Genomic DNA, 23,940 nt, shown 5'->3' with positions numbered 1-23,940 from the left:
TGTAAATTAAAACTCAAGTCTCTTTCTTTGATATTTATCTATTGATTCTGTCCTTGGTATTATTTCCCACTTTGCCTGTCCTCTGTAACCACTCTCATCCTTTAGGTATATATTCAACTCCCATGGCTTGGAGTTGTGACTAACACATTCTCGTCTCTTTTCTTCATATGTCTGACTGCATAGCAGACATTTCCATCTGGAAGTCCTATAAGAATTTCAGGCTTCACATGTTCAAATTTTCATGCCTCTCCATCTTCTTCCTGTCTTATTTTCCTTGCCTCTCCACTCTTTGCCATGTTCCCTTTCTCACTAGATCATACAAACCACCCAGTCACGTTCTGAGCCAGTTAACTGGAAGTCATGTCCAACTTATATTTCTGTCACAGCCCACTCAAAATCATCACTGACTCTAGTAGTCACTCATAGACAATGAATTAATGCAACAATTAGGATACTCTTACAGAATATTTCTACTGTGGTGTATTTTGTCTTCCATATAATATAAAATTAGGTAAACATGAAGACTTGATAAACAATCTTTAATGAGCTCTGACCCCTGGATATTAGTAAAATAATTTCTTGTTTTAACTGTACCTAATTTTGGTGACTTCAGATTAATTGGGAGTATGTTTTTACAGAGAATGGTGACATTTAAAGATGTGGCTGTGGACCTCACCCAGGAGGAATGGCAGCAAATGAAACCTGCTCAGAGGAACTTGTACCGGGATGTGATGCTAGAGAACTACAGCAACCTAGTCACAGTAGGTAAGGTTAGCTTTGCAGTTGACATGCAGCTCCTCCTCATGCGTGTGATGTACGGAGTACGTGATTGCGTGTACTCTAGTCTTTAGGGTAGCGGCTAATGACTTTGAGTCACTGTGAGCATAACTTTTCCTTATCTTTCATAAGCCCTCAAATTAGTTGCTTTTTCCCATACAGGTTGTCAAGTCACTAAACCAGATGTGATCTTCAAATTGGAACAAGAAGAGGAGCCATGGGTGATGGAGGAAGAAATGTTTTGGAGATGCTCTCCAGGTGAATACATGGAAAACAGCCTTCAATGACAAAGTCATGTGACAGTTGTTAAGTGAGGAGTTGCTACCATTTCACATTTTCTAAGATTTCCTTAAAGGCCCTAGTTTTCCAGAGTGACGTGAATGCCTTAGAATATTGTTACATTTTCAGATGTTATTATTCTGGTTATTGGGATTAGCTTTCTTTTAAAATTTTAAAGGGCCTTATAAGAGCCCATCTGATTTCAGGATGCCAACCTTCCCTAATTCATTTACAACTTACATTCAGAATTATTATGCCTCAATAGGATCCATGGGCTCTTACTCTTTCCTTTTATATTCATGGTTTTATTTTCTTACACAGTACTCAGTATTTAATGGATGTGTAGTATTTCGTAAAGCATGTTTGTTTCAAACTTAGAATCCTTCAAATTTCTTTCCTTTCCATTTTGAAAAACTTCAGACATGTTTTATAACAATAATCACAACTTACCATACTTCATACCCCTCACAATCCCTTGGCTTAGACATTTAAAGGTGTCTGGCTCAGAAATTGCAGAATTTCTTTCTTGCTTATCCTACCTTCCATTTCTTTAATTTATTGAAAATATAATAAATGAATACATGGTTAAAAATATAAATAATCAGAAGGATACATTAAATAGTAATTCTCCCTCTTATCCTTGACACTTAGTCCCTTCATTTGAATACTTTTTTTTTTCAGTTACTCTGACTAGTCTTTATTATTTTACCATAGATATTTTAGACTTAACTGTGTATTTCCAGAGAAAACCTGTGAAGTTTTTATTGGGTGTATGCTAGATGTGTAAATTAACTTTCAGCCACTTGCCAACTTTATATTGGAAAGGTTTTGTATCCAAAACATGCTCCATGTTTGTGTCTGTCTATTCTTGTATCTCTCAGAAATGGAGATTTCCAAATTTTCTTGTATAGCTTTTGTTCATTACTTGTTAAATTTGCCTTAAGTATTAGACAAGAGAGAAAATAATAAGTTCTGTAAGAACTGGAAAGGCAGCCATGAAACAAGCTTTACTTAAAGATGATGGGATTCTATCCCAGGAAAATACAAGAGAACCTATTGAGAAAGCGCAGCAAGTAGTAGAGAATGCCACAAGATGGTGGGACATCAAATTAAGCAAAAACTAGTAGCTTTCATATATACCTCAGCAACTAAGAAGATGACATGAGAAAGAAGAAACCTCATTTATAGTAGTAAATAAAGAATAAAATACTGTTGTGAGCATGGGCATGTAGGAGCATACAGAAGTCCTGCCCTCATGGAGCTTTTAATGTAGTGGAAATTAAGAGTCCCTGAGATCCTTAGACCCACCTGTCCCCCCACCCCAAAAAAGTCCTTGAAGTCTTGTATCTAAGAAAATGTTATTTAATCTTTACATTTGATTGAATTGTGGCTGTGTCTAAAATTCTTGAGCTACACTTTCTTTTCCACAGAAAGACCAATAGAATTCTTGGTTGGTTCCAGACTTTGAATGTTGCTTAGAGAAGATGCCCAGTTACTTCCTCTCATACATAACTCAGTTTATTTGCCTAGTAGTTTGGGGATTTTTTTTTTGGTGTTGTTTTATTTTATTTTGTTTTTTTAAAGCCTTAGAGTTTTATGAGATATCACCCCGGACCAATTTTTCCTTTCAATTTGTGGATTCATGGTTTTTGCTTGTTTAGTGTTATTGTTTAGATTTGATGCTGGTTCCTTTCATAAATGTCATTACGCATCTTTAAATGAGGGTATTTTCTCCTGGATTAACTATTTACAGAATGATGCTTTTGAAAATTGTACAGAAAAAATGCTCTGAGCTGGATAGCTTCTGTACTTCATACTGACCTGTATACAAGGTTTTGTGTTGAAAATTGGTATATCCTTTCTCCCCATTCAAAGAGAGATTGTCATTTTCATGCTTCCTTAATCACCATATTGAAATAGGAAGTCCTCTATGCTATCTCTACACTATATTTGATTCTACCAATCATCCTTCTTGGAAATGTCTTTCTTCTTTCTCCTCTTTAAAAGAATTCAGTTTGTTGAGTTTTTGTTGTTGTTGTTCTTTGGCTATACTGGGAATTGAACCCAGGGCCTCATCCTTGCTAGGTAAGCACTCTAACAGTTGAGCTATTCCCCCAGCCCAAGCATTCTGATTTTTCTTTGGTTCCTGCTCATTCTTTATTTCTTCTTACTTTATGTAATGAAATGTCTTATACAACTTCTCTCAGCTCTCGCTGGACAGCTCCCCAAAACAAAATCACATACAGATGTCTTTCTCTTCTATGTACTTTTATGATATATCTCTGTTCATCTCATTACTTCACTAATTACTTAAGTATTTTAACTCTAGAAATGATTGTATTGGGACATGTATCTTTACTTTTCCTTAACTGTCTAGGTTCTAGAATTTATTAATATTAAGGACCAATTTTCCAGTAAATGGTCCTTATCTTGCCCATCTGTCAACTAACATTCTATTTCATCTCTACTAGAGTGATTTCAGTCTGAAAACATTTTCACACTTTGATGCCTGATAAGTAAATTATTAACCCACCAAGAGAAGTTCTTACTCTTCCTGTAAGTGATTCGTGAATTGGTTGAACTATATTTGGATAGTTTTTTACCTTCTTTTTAAATATTTACCTGTAGACATATCTTCAAAATAAATGCAGTTTAAATTATAATTAAGCCAGATATAGTCATGTGAAATATTGTTGAAACCTGTTTAGTAGATCAGAGACTACCTGGGAATTCTTAAGAGAATGGCTATAGTAGGAGTAAGAACATTAAGACAACTTTCTTTTTCTTTTTAAAGAGAACTTGGATTCTTAAGACGTTATGTTTTCTCTTTTTTTTTTAAATAAGAAAAGCTGAGATATGGTTCAGTGAAAAAACACTTCCCTAGCTTGTGCAAGGCTCTGGTTTGATCGCAGCACTGCAAAAAAAAAAAAAAAAAAGAAGAAGAAGTGGCCAGTATAGTGGTACACACTTGTAATCCCAGCTCCTCAGGAGGCAGAGGCCAGGGACATCAAGTTGGAGGCCAACCCAAAGGTAGTAAGATCTCCTGCTACTGTGCGCGCACGCGCGCGCGCGCGCACACACACACACACACACACACACACAAAAGCATGGAGAAAAAAATACAGGGCAAAATTAGTATGGCATACTTCTGGGCCAAAATTGAAGGCATGGGCCTGACTGGAGGAGGAAGGATCCAAAGGGTTTAGTGAAATTGAGGGTGGGTTTAATTATAGTTAGAAAGGCTGAATTTTGCCTGTGTTCATATCCTCTTGTTTTACCCTCTTTCATACTTTTCCTCTTCTTAATCATTGGAGCTATAATTTTGCCCTGTGCATGGTAGCAGCAAGGATACAATGGTCAGTTAGAAGTAGGGGCTACCAAGTTATGGAAACAGCCAAGATGCCCCAGCACTGACGAATGGATTAAGAAAATGTGGTATCTATACACAATGGAATTTTATGCAGCCATGAAGAAGAACGAAATGTTATCATTCGCTGGTAAATGGATGGAATTGGAGAACTTCATTCTGAGTGAGGTTAGCCTGGCTCAAAAAACCAAAAATCATATGTTCTCCCTCATATGTGGACATTAGATCAAGGGCAAACACAACAAGGGGATTGGACTATGAGCACATGATAAAAGCGAGAGCACACAAGGGAGGGATGAGGATAGGTAAGACACCTAAAAAACTAGCTAGCATTTGTTGCCCTTAACGCAGAGAAACTAAAGCAGATACCTTAAAGCAACTGAGGCCAATAGGAAAAGGGGAACAGGTACTAGAGAAAAGGTTAGATCAAAAAGAATTAACCTAGAAGGTAACACCCACGCACAGGAAATCAATGTGAGTCAATGCCCTGTATAGCTATCCTTATCTCAACCAGCAAAACCCCTTGTTCCTTCCTATTATTGCTTATACTCTCTCTACAACAAAATTAGAGATAAGGGCAAAATAGTTTCTGCTGGGAATTGAGGAGGGGGAGCGGGAGGGGGTGGAGTGGGTGGTAAGGGAGAGGGCGGGGGCAGGGGGGAGAAATGAACCAAGCCTTGTATGCACATATGAATAATAAAAGAAAAATGAAAAAAAAAGAAGTAGGGGCTACTAATGAAATATGAAGATTAAAGGATGTCTAAATTTTAAGTTATCCGCAGTGTTGGAACTCCAGGGATAAGGAAAACCAATGTAGAACTAATGATGTAGGAACTAATGATAGACGAGAGGCTGTTAATTGACTAATTGGCAGGTAGCATATACAATGTGGATATGCTGGCCAGATTTCAAGTTCTAGGCAGAATGATGCAATGGGGGGCTTCAGCATGCTATACAAAATAGTGCATAGTTTAAAACATGAATTGTTTACTTCTGGAATTTCCATTTAACATTTTTGGACCAGGGTTGATTGTAGATAGCTAAGACTATGAAAAATGAAACTAAGATAAGAGGAGACTACTGTAAGTGAAAAAAATGTGCAGTGCAGTATTTAGAGTAAGCTACTTTGTGTAAAAAGGGTTGGGGGTATATGTGTATGTACATATAGTGCATGTGTATATCTATGTGTAAGTAAGTACATGATATGTGTGTTCTCTTAAAGAATGGAAAAATAATCCTAAAAGTAATTTTAAAAATGGTTACCTGTAGGAGGCAGGAGGGATCAGTGTTTAGGTGCAAGTGGGTGTTGGAATATGCTCCTGTTGAGTAACTTCCCAATATTTTCAGTTGATATAAATGGAAGTTGATGTTTAGTACCCTATAGTGCTACCACCACTTCTCTTTTCCTTTTTGTCCTGAATATAGATATATCACAATTTTTGGCAACTTCAATTTTCTCCACTTTCTTTGCTCTGTTAACATATCATGTACTACTGAGTCAAGAAATGACAAATGTGTGTCCTTATATAATTTTGGGCCATTCCTGTAGTTAAACATGATTCTCAAAATCTTTTAAGTATGGAATCCATCATTGTCATTAATCTACCTCATATTGGAGCATGAAGGGATGAAGGAAAATTCTAAAGTTCTTGCAGCTAACAATATTTATATGCTTTTTTTTGAAATAGTGGACTATAATATAGAATAGTAGTGTCACAATCTAAATGTTTTTCTGTGGAGTTCCAGATCCACAGTATCTATAGTTCTTTTATTTTTAAAATTTCCCACATCGTACCTGGAGGTACATTGCCAGCATTCATTACACTAAGCAACAAGAACAGATTAGAGGTGTCACTGTTCAATATTTATACTTTCATATAATTCCTACTACTTTGTTAATATGAAGCCTTTCCTGTGCATCTTCTTCACTTGTTTCTAAGACTAGAGACTCTTTGGTTCATTTTCTCTATAATATAAACCTTCCTTTTCCTGATCACATTGTGAAGACATGGCAACTTCCTGTGTAAATTGGAAGATGATGGTGTATTGGTCAAAGTCCAGTTATAGAATGTACTAGCTACTTGTTTAAGAAGGAAGAAATGTATATTAGGACACTAAATGGCTCCCTGAAGAGGTAGGCTATAGGATGAGTTTTGTAGGAATGAGTCTTAAAGGTATACACAGACATGAGGTGCTGAGGAAGTTCTTTATCCCACTGTGATGATGATGTTGCTTGTGATTGAACCAGGAAAGTGCTTCTACAGCTATGGACTGTGGAACCATGCCACTTATATTGTAATGCCATAGTATAATGTCTGCTCTCTTTCCTCTCCTAATTTACTTCTGGATTTAAATGTGAATCTAAATCATGTGAGAGCCCTACATGCAGTTGTGTATAGGAAATGTAGTTTTAGCTGTCTCATCTTTTGTAAGATAGAAAAACATAGTAGACATTTGGAATAATGTTAGTTAATCAGATCCATAATACCTGCTGTGTGTGGAGAGGAACCTAACTGCTTCCTATTCAGACTTTAAAATCTTCCTCTTCTTAGCCCTAGTTTAATCCTATCTGTTGATTTTCCTTTTAATAAGCTTGATTTTTTTTAGGTTAGTTTCAGGTTCATAGCAAAACTGAGCTGAAAAGTAGAGTTCCCATATACCATCTGCCTTCCCCCATCCTCCTCCACTATCAACATCAAACACCACAGTGATACAGTTGTTAAAAATCAGGGAATCTGCCGGGCACAGGTGGCTCACATCTATAATCCTAGCTACTCAAGGAGGATCAAGGTTTGAAGCCAGACCAGGCAAACATCTCGAAAATACCTGACATAAAAAGGGCTGGTGGAGTGGCTCAAGGTGTAGGCCCTGAGTACAAGCCCCAGTACCAAAAAACAAAAATAATAATAATCAATGAATCCACATTGATGCATCGTTACCACGTAAACTCCATAGTTTACATTAGAGTTCACTTTTGGATTGTATGCTGTGTGGGTTTTGACAAATGTGTATCCCTTAAGAGTATCTTACAGAATAGTTCTACTCCCCTAAAATTCCTGTGTGTTCCTCCTTTCCTCAACATTAATCCCTGGCAACCACTGATGTTTTTCTGTCTCCATGGTTTTGCCTTTTTCAGCATGTTCAGAATCACATCGTATGTGATCTTTCAGATTGAATTCTTTTACTTTATGAATTTATGGATTCTTAATGGATTTATTATGGATTCATGGGTTACTTTATGAATTCTTTCACTTTATTGGATTCTTTTACATGAAAAGACATGGAACTAAGCTCATAACTTGATAACTCACAGCTTAATAGCTCATTACTTCTTAGCATTGACCAATATCCCATTGTGTAGGTTTACCACTTTATTTAATCCAGTCACCTGCCACACAACACCTCCAAGTTTTGATAATTATGAATAAAGCTGCTGGGAACATCCATGTATAGAGCCAAGTGTGGTTGGTACTTGCCTATAATCCCAGCACTCAGAAGCTAAGACAGGAATATTGTGAGTTTGAGGCCAGCCTGGGCTACTTAATTAGAACCTGTTTCAAAAAGAAAAAAGAAAATCCATGTACATAGTTTTGTATCAACATAAAATTTCAATTGAGTAGATGGTGAATGGATGTTCAATTTTGTAAAAAAAACTTCCAAACTGTTCTCAAAAGTGGTTGCAACATCTTGAATTCCTACCAACAGTGAACAAGATTCCCTGTTGATATCTTTGTCACCCTTTGGAGTTATCAGTATTTTTAGATTTGGCTATTCTAATAGATAAGTGTGTGGTAGTTATCTTATTGCTTTAATTTATAATTAATTCCTTAATGACATATGTCAAATGTGTTTTCATATGTTTATTTACTATCTACATACATTCTGAAGAGCCAAGTGTTTGTTTAGATCTTTTGCCAGTTTGTTTTATCAGGTGATTTTCTTAATGTTCTTAAGGTGAGTCTTAAGAGTTCTTTATATATATTGGATAATAGTCCTTTCTCTGATAAGTCTTTTGCAAATATTTTCTCCCAATCTCTGGCTTGTCTTCTCATTTACTTTGTGATGTCTTTTGCAGGGCAGAAGGTTTTAATTTTAATGAAGCTTAGCTTATTTTTTTCTTTCATGGATCAGACCTTTGGTATTATCACCACCATACCCCAGATCGCCCAGATAATATCTTCTACAAGTTTTACTAGTTTGTGTTTTACACTTCGTTCTGTGATCGGTTTTGAGTTAAACTTTGTAAAGGATGTAAGGCTTGTTTCTGGATTCATTTGTTTGATACAGATGTCCTATTGTTTCAGTACCATGTGTTGAAAAGATTTTATTTTCTTCATTGTGTTGCCTTGTTTCTTTATCAAAGATCAGTTGACTATATTTTTGTAGGTCTGTTCTGGGCTTTTTATTCTGTTCCATTGCTTACTTACCACATCTGTTCTTCCACCAATACCATACTATCTTGATTACTGAAGCTTTATAGTAAATCTTAAAGTTATGTGGTATCAGTCCTCCTTTGTTACTTAATTTTATGTTTTCTGTTGTGGGTCTTTTGCTCCATTTAGATTTTATTGTCAGTCTGTCTTATACACACAGTAGATTGCAGGATAGAATTGCATTGAACCTATAGATCTAGTTGAGAAGAATGACATCTTGAAATATTGGGTCTACCTTTTCAGGAGCATGTAGTATCTATTTATTTAATTCTTGGTCTTTATTCATCAATGCTTTATAGTTTTCTTCATATAGATCTTGCCTATATATTATAGAATTATTCCTGTTTTATTTTGAGGAATGCTAATGTAAACGGTAACGTTTCTAATTTCAAATTGCACATGATCATTCCTGGTATATGAGTAAATTTACTTGTGTGGGTTAACCTTGTATCTTGCAACCTTGTGTAATTATTAGTTATAGCAGCTTTTTTGTTGTTGTTTCTTTCAGGTTTTTCTACATAGATGATCATGTTATCTGTGAACAGTTTTAATATTGTTTCTTCTTTCCCAATCTATATACCTTTCATTTTCTTTCCTTGTCTTATTTCATTAGCTAGGACTAACTGGTAGGTGTTCTACCACTTGAGCCACTCTACCAACCCTATCTAGGACTTCATTATGGTTAAGCGTTGATGAAAAGCAGCATCCTTACCTTATTCCTATTTATTCCTACTTTTTCAGCACTTGAATCCCCTCATCCTTGAGCTTTTCCAGGGTTTTACAGTCAAATAAGTTTATGCATATTGCATTTGCATCTTCATGATACATTACCATCTTAGGTGCTACCTCCCTCCATGCCTTTCATCTTGCACTGTTGTGTTGAAATCTCTTCATATCTGGGTATACACCCCAGTCTTGTCTTACAGGTTCGACCCTTTATTCCTTTTGGAAAGAATTTTAGAAAGGAAGAGAAATAATCATGTGCATTCAGTCCACTGTGTTTGATGACAATGTTAATTTTACCATCTTGTCATTTGATTCCCTATCCAATCATACACGTATTCAACTTTTCATTTTAATTCTGTTTATTTTGCTGATTTCTTCATTGTATAAGAACACTCTCAAAATCAGTCAGTGCTACTTGGGTCATAAATGTCAGTTTTTTGTCCATAATGTCATCGATATTAATTAACTTCTCAAACCTTAGGAAGTAGAGTTCTTTCTTACTGGTTGACTGAGGCCAGCAACAGAAACTGAATCCCATATTAGCAGGTTTTTGAAATGTTGTGAATAGGATAGTGGTAGAAAAATTCACAAGTAATAACTTTTGATCCTCCATTTTAGAAGTTTGGGAAGTTGATGAACAGATCAAGAAACAACAGGAAACACTTGTGAGGAAAGTCACATCCACCTCCAAGAAAACTCTGACTCAGGAAAAAGTCATTAAATGTAAAAAAGTTGCAAAAATATTTCCACTGATCTCAGACATTGTTACTTCAACACAAAGCTTCTATGAATGTGACTCACTTAACAAGAGATTGGAAAAAAATTTAGATTTACTTAATTATGAGAAAGGCTGTATAAGAGAGAAAAAGTATGAATGTAATGAGTTTGGGACATCATTTTACAATTGCTCATCCTATGTTGTGACCCCCTTTAAGTGTAACCACTGTGGACAAGACTTCAGCCATAAATTTGACCTCGTCAGACATGAGAGAATTCATGCTGGGGAAAAGCCTTACGAATGTAAGGAATGCGGGAAAGCCTTCAGCAGGAAGGAGAATCTTATTACACATCAGAAAATTCATACTGGGGAGAAACCATATAAGTGTAATGAATGTGGAAAGGCTTTCATTCAAATGTCAAACCTCATTAGACACCAGAGAATTCATACTGGGGAAAAGCCTTATGCATGTAAGGATTGTTGGAAAGCCTTCAGTCAGAAATCAAATCTCATTGAACATGAGAGAATTCATACTGGAGAAAAACCCTATGAATGTAAGGAATGTGGGAAATCCTTCAGCCAGAAGCAAAATCTTATCGAGCATGAGAAAATTCATACTGGGGAGAAACCTTATGCATGTAATGAATGTGGTAGAGCTTTTTCTCGAATGTCATCTGTGACTCTACATATGAGAAGTCACACAGGGGAGAAACCCTATAAATGTAACAAATGTGGAAAAGCTTTCTCTCAGTGCTCAGTATTTATTATACATATGAGAAGCCACACAGGTGAGAAACCCTATGTATGTAGTGAGTGTGGGAAAGCCTTCTCTCAGAGTTCATCCCTTACTGTACATTTGAGAAACCATACAGCTGAGAAACCCTATGAATGTAATGAGTGTGGAAAAGCCTTCAGCCGGAAAGAAAATCTTATTACACATCAGAAAATTCATACTGGAGAGAAACCTTACGAATGCAATGAGTGTGGGAAAGCTTTTATTCAGATGTCAAACCTCAATAGACACCAGCGGATTCATACTGGTGAGAAGCCCTATGCATGTACAGTATGTGGGAAGGCCTTTAGTCAGAAATCAAATCTCACTGAACATGAAAAAATTCATACTGGAGAGAAGCCCTATCATTGTAATCAGTGCGGAAAAGCCTTCAGTCAGAGACAAAATCTCCTTGAACATGAAAAAATTCATACTGGAGAGAAACCATTTAAATGTAATGAATGTGGTAAAGCCTTCTCTCGAATCTCATCCCTTACTCTTCATGAGAGAAGTCATACAGGAGAGAAACCCTATGACTGTAATAAATGTGGAAAAGCCTTTTCTCAGTGCTCATTGCTTATTATACATATGAGAAGTCACACAGGTGAGAAACCCTTTGAATGTAATGAATGTGGGAAAGCATTTTCTCAAAGAGCATCTCTTTCTATACATAAGAGAGGGCATTCAGGTGAGAAGCACTGAGTGTACTAAAATGAGTTGAAGGCCTCTCATACTCAACCCATCATTTACTTAAAATATCTTGATGAAAGCTCAGAAACATTTAAAAATAAATGAGATCTGCTTGCAAAAATAGGAACACTTTATTGGCTCTCATATACCATGTACATAAATGGAGAAACCCAGTATCATACAATTGTCAGTTCTCAAAAATACATGGTTTGAGTGCAACTGCAGACAATCTTAAGAATTTTCTAGAATATTTAAAATGATTCTAAACTTCATGTGATATTGGGTCTATGCTGAGACAGTTTTGAAAAAGAACAGAGACACCCTCCATACACACATAGTATAATCCTAAACCTTGGGAGGCTGGGGCAGGAGGATTGTGTTTAAGGCCAACCTGAGCTATATAAATAGCCGGCTGTTTCAAAATTTCCAGAAAAATAGTACTGTTTACTGTATAATATAAAGTAAAATTATAGTCATTTGAAAGTGAATGGTGCTGGGCACCTGTGGCTCACACCTGAAATACTAGCTACTCAGGAGGCAGAATCTAGGTTTGAAGAATCTAGGTTTGAAGCCAGCCTTGGTAAATAATTCATAAGACCCTATCTTGAAAATACCCAGCACAAAAAAGAGCTGGCGGAGTGGCTCAAGTGGTAGAGCACCTGCCTAGCAAGTGCAAAGGCCCTGAGTTCAAACCCTAGTACTGCCAAAAAAAAAAAAGTGTATGGTGTTAATGAATTAATAGGTAGGTAAACAAAGTAAAGAGTAGAGTGCCTAGAGATCGACCCATGGATATATGTGGACTTGGTGTATGTTTAACATGACATCATGAGTTAGGGACATAATAACTCTCTGTGTAAACTGTGTTCCAAGGGATTTGGAATAGTGAATTATGAACTCAGTCTTCACTGAATTGTGAAAAGTCAGACTATGAAGCAATTGCAAGAGAATACAGGATATTTCTATAAATTTGAGGTAAGAAAGCTTTTTTTTTTTTAACAGACAAAATGATCCTGCCATTCTTCTGGATATGCATTCTAGAGAAACTCAAATAATTCATAAGAAACATATATGCAGTATGAACTGAAAACAATCTAAATATTCACCAGTGGGTCAAGCAGATGAATAAAATGCGATATATTCAAACAATGGACAGCAGTTAAAGACAACTGGATCCATGTTGAATAACATGGATAGTTACCTAAAACAGTGTTGAGTGAAAAAAGTGAAAGATGAAGCATTATGTAATGTCACTAAATCCTGATGAAATCACTTACAAAGAGCCAGAAATGTTTTACTATTGAAATATGTACGTATGTATGTATATGTATATGAAATTATTGAAAATGGATAGAAAGATATGCAAAGTTATTGATAGTGTTTTCTCTGACAAGAGATGAGGATTGGGGGTTTGTTGCTTTAGTTTTACTTGTAATTTTTATGTCTTAACAAAAACCTGGTACCATGTAAAATAAATCTTAAAAGTTAGTAATACGCAATGGTAGTATGAATGGCTCGTTTTAATAGTGTTTTCCTAGTTATTTTTCAGAATTAATAGATGTGAGAAACCTGTGAGCAAAACTTTTAATGGATTCATATGCCCTATCAGATGCTGAACTATTTTTTCAAAAATATTTCCATGTGCTGGAGTATGGGATTCAAGCCTGCAGTTCCAGCACTTAGGAGGAAGAGGCAGGAAAATTGTGAGGTTGAGGCCAGACCTAGCTACACTAGTGATACCCTGTTTCAAAAGAAAAAGGAAAGAAAAGGAAATTAATACTTAGAACAGTACTATTTAGTATATAATATGAAAACAGTATATTTTGTCAATTCTGATTTTTTTTTTTACATTTTAACATTGAGATTTGGACTCATCTCAACTGATATCTTAGATTCAAGTAAATATTTAATTATTAAAAATTTGAGGAGTAGAGGAGTGACTCAAGTGGTAGAGTGCCTGCCTAGCAAGTATGAAGCTCTGAGTTCAAACCCCAGTACACACACACACACACACACAAAAAAAAAAACCTGAAAATGTTTTCATTTACTATTTTAGGACATGGTAGTCTACTACACACTTTGAAGACAGATTTGTTAGGTTCATAGCTAACTCATAATATGTTTGGAGTCATTGTGCAAGGAATAAGATTTTATTTGGCTGCAATATTAGTGTCTTTATCCTGTAAGGTTTCATATAACCAAGATGAGCATTAATGTCATCATTAGTCATAACAATATTTTGAAATGAAAAATCCTTCTTTTTTCCTTGAGTCAGCCTAAGCAATGTTATAAAACTGTTCATTCTTAGCCTGCAGAACATTTTATTCTTTCCATAACCCTTGACTTCTGTGGTTATTGTTTAGAAGCAGTGGTGGTCCCAGATTCTAAGCAGTAATATAGTTCCTCTAAAAGGGTCTCATTATCTATAACAATACATGAGCCAACCCTTATTAAGATAATTTTTATTATGCCATAATACTTAGATAACCTCAAATACCATTTTCATTAAAGAGATAAGAATTGAGCATGTTGGTCAAGAGGGATCTTTAGCTTTTGTGTTTGAACATTAACTGCAGTTTTTAAACTGATTTCACAAAAGTAAATCTTTTCAAATGAAATATGTATAGTAAAACCATTGCTACCCTCTTATCATTTTGATTTTATTTGGTATCCTGGAAGATGGGCAGTGGTCATGTTTTAAACCTCATGAACTGATTTTAATGAAAACAATGATTTACTAAAGCCTACATAGCTAAAGAAGTATCATCATTTCATATAATATATTCTTTAACAGATAACAGACTTTATGCTAAATCTTACAGTTTTTAAAAACATACCTAATATTTGTAGAATTTTTTTAAATAATAGTATTCACATTTTATGCATTACCCACACAAGAAACCCTATTTAAATATTTTCAGTTTTAAGACTTTTTTTTTGTCTAAACTCTCATTGTTCTCCAAGATTTCCTTCTTTATATTCCCCCTTATTGCCCCACTTTTCATGTATCCCTTTGCCTCTTTCTTTACATAATTTGAAGGCAACAGAGAAATTTAAATTTTCGGTTTTGTATCAAAGTACCACCTAAGGTTTCTCTTTTGGCCTCTCCTTCACCAGAAAGACTGGCTGAGCTTATTTGGTAAGATAAAGAGCCTGAGAATTAGTTGAGTCTGAAGTCTAAAATCAGGTGTTTTACTGATTATAAGCAAGCAAGTGATCTGGTCTCTAGATTCATTTTCCCCCTGTCTTAAGGGGTAGTAATAATAATACAGATAAAAGTGACTAAGAGAACTGGGGAAGAAAATATTAATGAAAGCCTGGGGAAATCCCTCTATACCTGAATGTACTGGAGCTGCCACCTAGAGAGTTTCCTTGTAGACTCCAAACTGCTTATGGGTTCAATTCCTAAAAATGGCCTTGGAACACAGAGTAAAATATTAATAGTGGCTTGGACTAGAGATAGAGCAATAGAGATTGGTAGGTTTGAGGTATAGTTGGGAAGGTAATTCAATAGAATTTGCTTACATGAAGATGAGGGAAAAGAGATAATGAATGAACTGTGCTTTTATGGTGAGCAACAGACTGGATGGTGAACCATTTGCTTAACATGCAGCAGACTAGGGAGAAGCATTTAGTTTTAACATTTAGGATAAAAGTTGAGGATAGAATCAAGATCTGTTCCAGGCTTTCTTTTATTTTGCATTTCCCAGAAGCAGGCCTTGAGATAAGGATTCCTATCAAAAATGATTTATTAACGAATTGCTGCCACTAAGAGGGTAAGAATGTAGAGGAAGCAAGACAGGAAGCGGGGGGGGGGGGAAGAGGCAAGGGTGTGATAAGGGGTCCTGCCACCATTAACCTGATCCCTGAGGAGACTGGAGTGGAAGCTAGGTATGCCTCAGAGTTACTTAGATTCCATCTTTAAGAACAACACACTTACACTGCCAATTCTTGAGAATCTTAACTGCTCACAACTTAACAGTTAAGTTCCTCCACAGGAATTATTCTTGATTGAAAGGAGCTGCCTTGGACAAGGTTACACTTTCTTGCCAAGGACAGTCTGGCCCCCTTTGCCTCACTTTGGGACAATCTGAAGCGATTAGGATTCACTGAGGATTTATAACTGTGTTACAGTTCAATTTCACTTTCTATTCAATTCTACTTTCCTCCTTTCCTTACTAAAGATATCCCCATTTGATCTCACCATAAATTTCCATCTCAGACTCTGCTTGCTGTGGAACTTGACCTAAGCAGTGGAGAATTTGCAGTAGCAGTTCTCTACCTGGGACGGGGAGGGTGGGGGGGATTCTTGAAGTGTGATTAACTTGTTTGAAAACTAGTGTACTTTTTGCATGTTACCATAAAGAATATATTTTGTGAAAAAATTGCTTTTCTAAAAGTAGCAAGAGTAGCCTTGTTATACAGTTTTGCAAATACCTTTATTGACTTTATGGAAGAAAGCTAGGTTCTTCTACCTGCTTCTGTATTCAGTCTGTTGCAGTGTCACATTCACGTGGACTCAGAAATGCCTTTGCATACTTACAATTAGAGTGAAAACTAAAAAAAATAAAAAATAAATACCCATAGCATCATATGAGAATAGTTTCGACTTCGGGGACCCCAAATGATTTCCAGACCACAACTTTAAATAATTCCTATTTTGACACTTTGTCTCTTCAAAAATTCAGTGTCACAGATTAAAGAGAAGTATAGAGATAAAAAGGTAGGTATTGTCATGGTACTAATAATATGTTGTCTCAGGTGAGAACTGGAGAACCAAAACAGAATGATGGGTAAGGAAAATGTTAAATATGTAGCTACATAAAAACATTGATAGCAGACATGAAGAGCAAAGTTGACTTACAGGGTCAAAAAAGACTGGTCAACAGTGACGTGTAACTCAGCACGGAAGTGTTTTGATGAAAGTATTTCAGGTCCATTTATTGTTTTTGAGTAACATACTTAGTAGGACATCAGAGACCCAAAATAAGTATTTTTAATATTAGGACTGATTTTTTTCTTTTAGCCTCTCAGTTAATAGTCTGCATTTAGGCAGTCTGTGACCAGTGTGGATCATACTTGTTTTCTATCACCCCTACTGTGATGACCTTATTCTCATGGCTCTAGATGGAATTTAACATCCCAAGGGCCACATAGAGGAGAATGCAAAAAAGACACATTGATTTACTTTATGATCAGGCATCTGAAGTTGCACATGTTACTTTTCTTCACACACTCATGACTAGACCTTTGTAACATGGACAAATAGAGCTGCAGTACCGTGATGATGCAAGTGAGTGGGTATATATTCATCACTGGTGGAATGTGTAAAGTAGGACTTTTTATGATTTTTTTGTGAATTAAGCTTTGAACACCTATTTTTAAATCCCAGATTTCTGGTTTCAGCTCTGACATTTAAACAGTTTGGAAGTTAATATTCCAGTCCTTACAACAGAGGGAAAAAAATCATTTTTTTTTTCTTGATCCATCAGAGAATTGAGGTGAAAGGACAAATTGTTATTTTGAATTCTGGAGATACCAGCCAAGATCAGCTTATAGCAAAATCCATTAGAACCGTAAATTGTTAGCAACACTTTAAAGAATTATTCTCATGAATTGCTGAGAGGTGAGTGAATAACTTGAGTGTGAGAAAGTTTAGGGGCCCAGCCTTAGCAGGACCACCACACTTCCATCAGGTGTTTCCCACAGGAAACCTCCCAGGTTTTCAAGGTGCAGATCTGAGAAAAATCCTTCATTTTGCTCAAGGAGGGAGAGTGGATTAAACTTTTTAAAACACACTCAAATATAACAAAGCCCTGCTCTTCTAGGGAAATGATACTACCATACCTTCTGTACTTGGGGGACGGGCACTTAGCCAACGCCAGCCCCCACCACACACACACACACACACACACACACACACACACACACACACACACACACTCCTTTCTCACCAAAGAGAAGGAAGAAAAAAGACTTAAAAATACTTATGAAGGTCACATCCTAGGGGTTCAGGCTTACTGAAAGATGAGATTTAATGATAACATTACAAAATTCTTCCCATCCCCCACACCCTACATAAACAGAGCTTCTATGTAATAACTGTTGAAACTGAAATGAAACCTAAAAGCAGTGGAGTAAAGGGACACTACAGGAAACTGGACCCCTGGCACCTGTAAGCTAAAACACTACACATAGTCCAGCTACTAGTCCAATTAAAATCTCACACTAAGGCTTGTTTAGTTTATATTCCTAAATTGATGTATCCTGCTTTCAATAAAGAATTATAAGGCATGCTTAAAGACAGGGAGAAACAGTTGGAAGAGCAAGGCAAGCATCAGACCCATACTCAATTTGACACATTTTACAATTATGAAATTTAAGATAATTGATTAAAATGTTAAGAGCTGTAGTGGAAAATGTAGATAAATGTGTGAGACAGATTGGTAATGTAAGCAAAGAAGTGGAAATTCACAAAAGAAATACTAGAAAAATACCTTTGAGGGGCTCACAAGTAGACTGACTAAAGCCAAGGAAAGAATCAGTAAGCTTGAAGATATGCCAGTTGAAATGTTCAAGCCGAAATACAAAAGGAGGAAGTCAGTTTTAAAACCCAGAGCAATCATCTGTGTAGTGTGGGACAATCACAAAAGATATAACATACTTGTCATTGGAATAGCAAAAGAGGATAGGATCAAAAGAAATACTTCCAGTAATGGTTGCTGAAAGTTATCATAATTAATGATGCCAAACAACAAATCAGTAGGTTCAAAGAACAAGCAGGTTAAATATCAAAAATCTATACCCATGAACCAAAGAATGAGAGTAAGCCTTGAAAGAAGCCAATGGTGAGGGAGAAGCCCCTTTATTGTATAGAGAAAAAAGTTAAGAATTACATTGGACTTCTCCTCAGAAATGATGTATACAAGAAAAAAGTGAAGTGGAATATTTAAAGCATGTTAGAAAAAAGCCCCTAGCATTCTGTATCTGGTAAAATCCTTTAAAATAAAGGGAAAATAAGGGTTGAGGAGTGGATCAAATGGAAGAGCATCTGCCTAGCTAAGCTTGAGACTCTGAGTTCAATTTTTGAACCAATAAAGAGGGAGAATAAAAACTTTCTCAGAACCTTACGTTAAGGAAACCTTTGTCATGGTTTCCTGACAAATTTAATTTACTAGACACAAGGAATACACACCTTGCAAAAATAATTTTGAAAGCCACAAGTGGATGGTCACATTCCTCAATAAGTAAAAGCCCACAATCCCTGAGGAGTAGGAGAAAATACACATAATATACTCAAAATGTCTAATTCTTCCCCAAGATTTACAAGATATATGAAGGTACAAGAAGGAAATGTCAGTCTTTATCAAACTCTTCCAAAAACTTAAAGGGGAAGAAGTACTTCCTAACTCATTCTATGAGAAAATCAGTATTACTGTGGGGACTAATAACATCCTTTTATTATTATTAATGCAAAAATCCTCACCAGAGCAGATGGAGTGTCTCAAGCAGTAGAGTGCCTGCAAGCATGAAGTCCTGAGTTCAAACCCAGTACAGGAAAAAAAAAAAACTATAAAACCAAATTCAGTAGTTCAGCAAGAATTATACATCATGGCCAAAGGGGACTGATATCTGGAATGCAAGGATGGTTCATCATACAAAAATCAGTCAGTATAACATACCACATTAATATGCTAAAAGCAAAAATACATGCAAAAAAATCCCCATTTAGCCCCTTTTATTGTAAAAACTGTCAACAAACTAAGAATAGAAGGAAACTTCTCAATACAAAAAAGGCCACTTATTGAAAATTCAGTTAGCATCTTGATCAATGGTCAAAGACAACGGTGCCAAGATCATTCATTGGGTAGAGGGTAGTCTTTTCCAGAAATGTTGCTGGGAAAACTCAATATGGATGTGCAAAAGAATAAAGTTAGGTTCTTATTTATAGCATATATAGAAGTTAATTTAAAATTAATTACAGACCTAAGCAATAGAATCTAAAATTATGAATCAGAAGAAAACCTAGAAACATTTTAAGTAAAAGTTGTATGACACTGGATTGGAGGTGATTTCTTGGATATACTAAAAGCACAAAAGAAAAAACATGTTGGACTTCATTTAAGTTAAAAACTTTAGTGCATCAGGGACACTGTGAGGGGAAGGAAAAGTTGGCCCACAAAATGGGAGAGTATACGGGATTGATAGCCAGAAAATACAAAGAAATCTTAACAACAAAAACAACTCACTTCAAAAATGAGTGAAGGCCTTTTTTGGATAATGAAGATATACAGATAGAATATGTTCAACATCCATTATTACGGAAATGCTAATCAAAACCAGTAGGGTATATCCTTCACAACTACTAGGGTGCTTACAATAGACAACAAGCAAGAGTTTTGGTGCAAAAGTAGAGAAATTAGGACTTTTGTGTTATGCAGGTGAAAATTTAAGGTGATGAACCTGTCATGGGAGATAGTTTGCTGGTCTCTCAAAAAGTTAGAACATAAATTCCCAGTACCACACACAAAAAAAAGATTCAACATAGAATTCCCATATGATCCTACAACTCCACTCTTAGAAATATACCAAAAAGAATTGAGAGCAAGGAGTCAAATTGATACTTGCACATCAATGTTCATAGCACCATTGTTCACAACAGCCAAAAAGTAAAAATGATCCACATGACCATCAGCAGAGGAATGGATGAACAAAACAGTCTATGCATCCATATAGTGTAACATTCAGTAATACAAATGAGTAAAATTCTGACACATGCTACAGCACAGATGATCTTTGAAAACATACTAAGTGAAATAAGCCAGGCAAAAGAGGACAAAGTTTATATTATTCCACTTACTTGACTAGCATAGAGATTACCAGAGATAGGAGTAAGAGGAAATGGAAAGAGATTGTTTAATTTGTAGAAAGGTGATGTTTGTGGTGGCGGTTACACAATATTGTAAATGTACTTAATGTTACTGAATTGTACATTTAAAAATGGTTAAAATTGTAGATTTTATTTATATTTTCACACACATTCAGGATATCCCTCTTTTATAATTCCAGCATCTGCATTGTCTTAGAGTTAGTTTCCATTGATGGGTTTTTCTCTTGAATCTTATTTAGCTTTCCTATATGTTTGATTGTCCAGTAGTTTTGATTGTATTATGGGCATTGTGATTGGTATGTTCTCAAGATGCAGGATTTCGTTATACTTCTTAGAAGAGTATTGATGTTTATCCTAGAAAGCAGTTAAAATTGGCTAACCTTGGCTGGACTTAAAATCTAATCTGTCTGTCTCCCCTGAAGTAGGCACTAGTAGAAGTATCTGCTCTTTGAAGTTCCCTAAATATGAGGTTTGGACATTAAAGATTTTGGCAGAGTTTATACGCAGATCTTAAGTCTGTTTTCTATAGAAGAGAAGATAGATCTATATATCTTTAATGAGCAAATTTTGTTCATTGTGTTCAAATTATATGACTAATAGCTTTTTGTCTACTTGCTCAGTCAATATCGGGAGGGGGCTGATGTAAAATCTCCCATCACTGTAGTCATTTTATCTTTTATCTCCTTGTAGTGCTTAGACTTAAAAAAATATGTTAAGAGTTTGATGTCCCCACTTCAGAGGAGCTAATACAGAAACCTTAAAGCGACAGAGGTTAACATGAGAAGGGGATCAGGAACCAGTGTAAAGATCAGTTAGAGATGAATCAACATGGGTTATAACACATTTGTATGTGAAAGCAATGCTAAGAATCTTTCTGTATAGCTATCATTAACTAGCAAAACACTGTGTCTTCCTTATTATGCTTATGTCTTTTCTTCAACAAAATTAGAGATAAGGACAGAACAAGACCTGCCTGGAACTGAGAGGGGGAGGGGAGCAGGGGGGAGAAATGACCCAAATAATGTACGCTCATGTGAATAAATAAATAAATAAAAAGAAATGCTAGGCAAAGGAATATATATATATATATACACACAAACATATACATACACAGACACATATATACACACATATATATATATATGTATATATATTAGGATACTTTAATTGTACAAAGGGGTTCTGTTCCTTATCTTTTTAGGAAGCTTCTAGTTTCTCACAATTAAGTCTGATATGACCTGCAATTTCATGATTTTTGGTTTGGGGGAAGGTTTTTTTGTTTAGTTTTGTTTTTCTTCTAATATGCTGTTTATCAAATTGAGGAAATTCACTTTATTTCCTAATTTAAGAATTTTTTAAGTCATGTTTGTGTGTTGTACTTTGTCAGAAGCTTTGATCGTGTGATTTTTCTTCTTAGCCTGTTGATGTGCTGAATCACATTAATAGATTTTTAAATGTTGAACCAGCCTTGCATATCTGGGATGAATCCCACTTGATTGTGGTACATAATTTTTTTATTTATTGTTGGACGTTGATTTGTAAACACTTTGTTGAGAATTTTTGCACCTGTGTCCTATTATCTGTTGATGTTGGTCCATAGTTGTTTGTTCTTGTATTTGTATTAAGGATTGCTGACTTCATAGAATGAGTTAGGAAGTATTGCCTTCTCCCGGAAGACATTGTGAAGCATTGCTACAGTTTCCTCTTTGCTAGAATTCATCAATGAAGTCACCTACAAAGCCTAGTACTTTTTGTTTTCCAGTTACTTATTCATTCCGTGTCTTCTGCTGTGTCTTTTGTATTTGTCCTGAAGTTCTTGGATATTCTGTTCCTTATTTTTCAGCCATTTTTCTCTTTGTTTTTTACTTTTAGAAGTTTCTGTTGAAATATTCTCAAGCTCAAACATTCCCTCAGCCAAATTGAGTTTGCTATGTACCCATCAAAGGCATCCTTCATTTCTCATGTACAGCATTTACTTGTTATTCCTTTTTATTCTTAGAACTTTCATCTCTCTGCTTAAATTGCCTGTCTTTTCACATTTTATACTTCTTCCACCAGAGCCTTTAGTGTATGATTCATAGTTGATTGATTGATTTTTGATGTAGTGGGGATTTGATTTAGGGAATCACACTTGCTAGGCAAGTGCTCTGCCATTTGAGCTATGCCTCCAGTCTTTTTGCTTTTCATTTGTTTTTCAAATATGGTCTGTGCTTTTGCCCATGCTGGCCTCAAACAATGACCCCTTCCATTTCCGCCTCCAGATTAGCTGAAATTACAGGCATATACCATCACACCTAGCTTTATAGTTGTTTTAAATTCCCAATCTGATAATTGCAACATTCTTGCCATATCTTAACTGATTGGTTTTTTTTGTTTGTTTGTTTTGGTTTTGGTTTTGGTGGTACTGGGGTTTGAACTCAGGGCTTCACACTTGCTAGGCAGGTGCTTCACTCCTCCAATCCTGAATCTGGTTCTTATTCTTGCTTCAAACTGTCTTTTGCTTTCCAATATGTCACGTAATTGTTGTTGGAAACTTGACATGTTATACTTGGTAAAAGTAACTGCAGTAAACAGGCCTTAGTGCTGTGGTATTTAGGTGTGTGGGAGGGGAAATGATTCCTAGTGTATGAGACTCTGGTGTCTCAACCTACTGTCCTCATTCTGAAGTCTCCACTTCTGACTTCTATCTTCATGGGTTAGTTTTGCCTGTTCTAGGGTGTCATATAAGTGTCTTTGGAATGTGGCTTCATTTGCTCACATAGTTTATCTGTGTTGTGTCTCAGTAGTTTGATGGGTTTTTTTGGGGGGGTTGTTTTGTTTTGTTTTTAAGTGGGTAATAGTACCACAGTGTGTCCAGTCACCTATTGATGAAGAGTTGGATAGTTTCCAGTTGGGGGCTAGTAGGAAGAATGGACATTTGTGTAGAAATCTTGATATAGGTAAGAGTTCTCATTTCTCTTGAGTAGAAACCTGAGACGGGATTAGCTGTGTAATAGAGGTGCATTCTTGTTAAAGCTATTAACTGTAGTGCTGTTAATTCAGTCTTAGTTGTTTTGTTTTGCTTAGCTTGGCAAGCTATAGAAATATGGAAATTTTTACTGATGATTTTATGTGCCAACAAATACCAATGGATGTCAGCTGCATCAGGCTTTGGGCAGAGCGCCAGTACAAAAGCAAAGGCAAACAAAGCCTCTGCAGCTGCTCCTATGTGCCTAAAGATGTTTTAGTGTTCCTATGAAACAGCTGCTGTTTCCCTCTAACTAAATTTAACAACTGAGAGTAACAGGAAGA

General features: G+C 35.9%; 1 protein-coding gene across 9 annotated transcripts in view; it reads left to right on the top strand.

Moving 5' to 3' along the window:
* Znf568 (zinc finger protein 568) overlaps positions 1-23,940 on the top strand; it is a 70,611-nt gene that overhangs the window by 24,062 nt on the left and 22,609 nt on the right. For 7 of the 9 annotated variants that reach the window (XM_074058297.1, XM_074058298.1, XM_074058296.1 and 4 more), the window contains 2 exons: positions 639-765; positions 940-1,035. In XM_074058297.1, the coding sequence (XP_073914398.1) occupies positions 642-765; positions 940-1,035 (220 nt within the window). In that variant the 5' untranslated portion in view covers positions 639-641. Of the gene's footprint in view, positions 1-638; positions 766-939; positions 1,036-10,200; positions 11,761-12,761; positions 15,558-23,940 lie in introns of those variants that run through there. The other 2 variants (XM_074058299.1, XM_074058300.1) reach the window with 2 other exon arrangements.

The sequence above is a fragment of the Castor canadensis genome, chromosome 16 (genome assembly GCF_047511655.1).
Source record: "Castor canadensis chromosome 16, mCasCan1.hap1v2, whole genome shotgun sequence".
NCBI classification, from domain to species: domain Eukaryota; kingdom Metazoa; phylum Chordata; class Mammalia; order Rodentia; family Castoridae; genus Castor; species Castor canadensis.
This window is presented reverse-complemented; position numbering and strand designations above follow the sequence as displayed.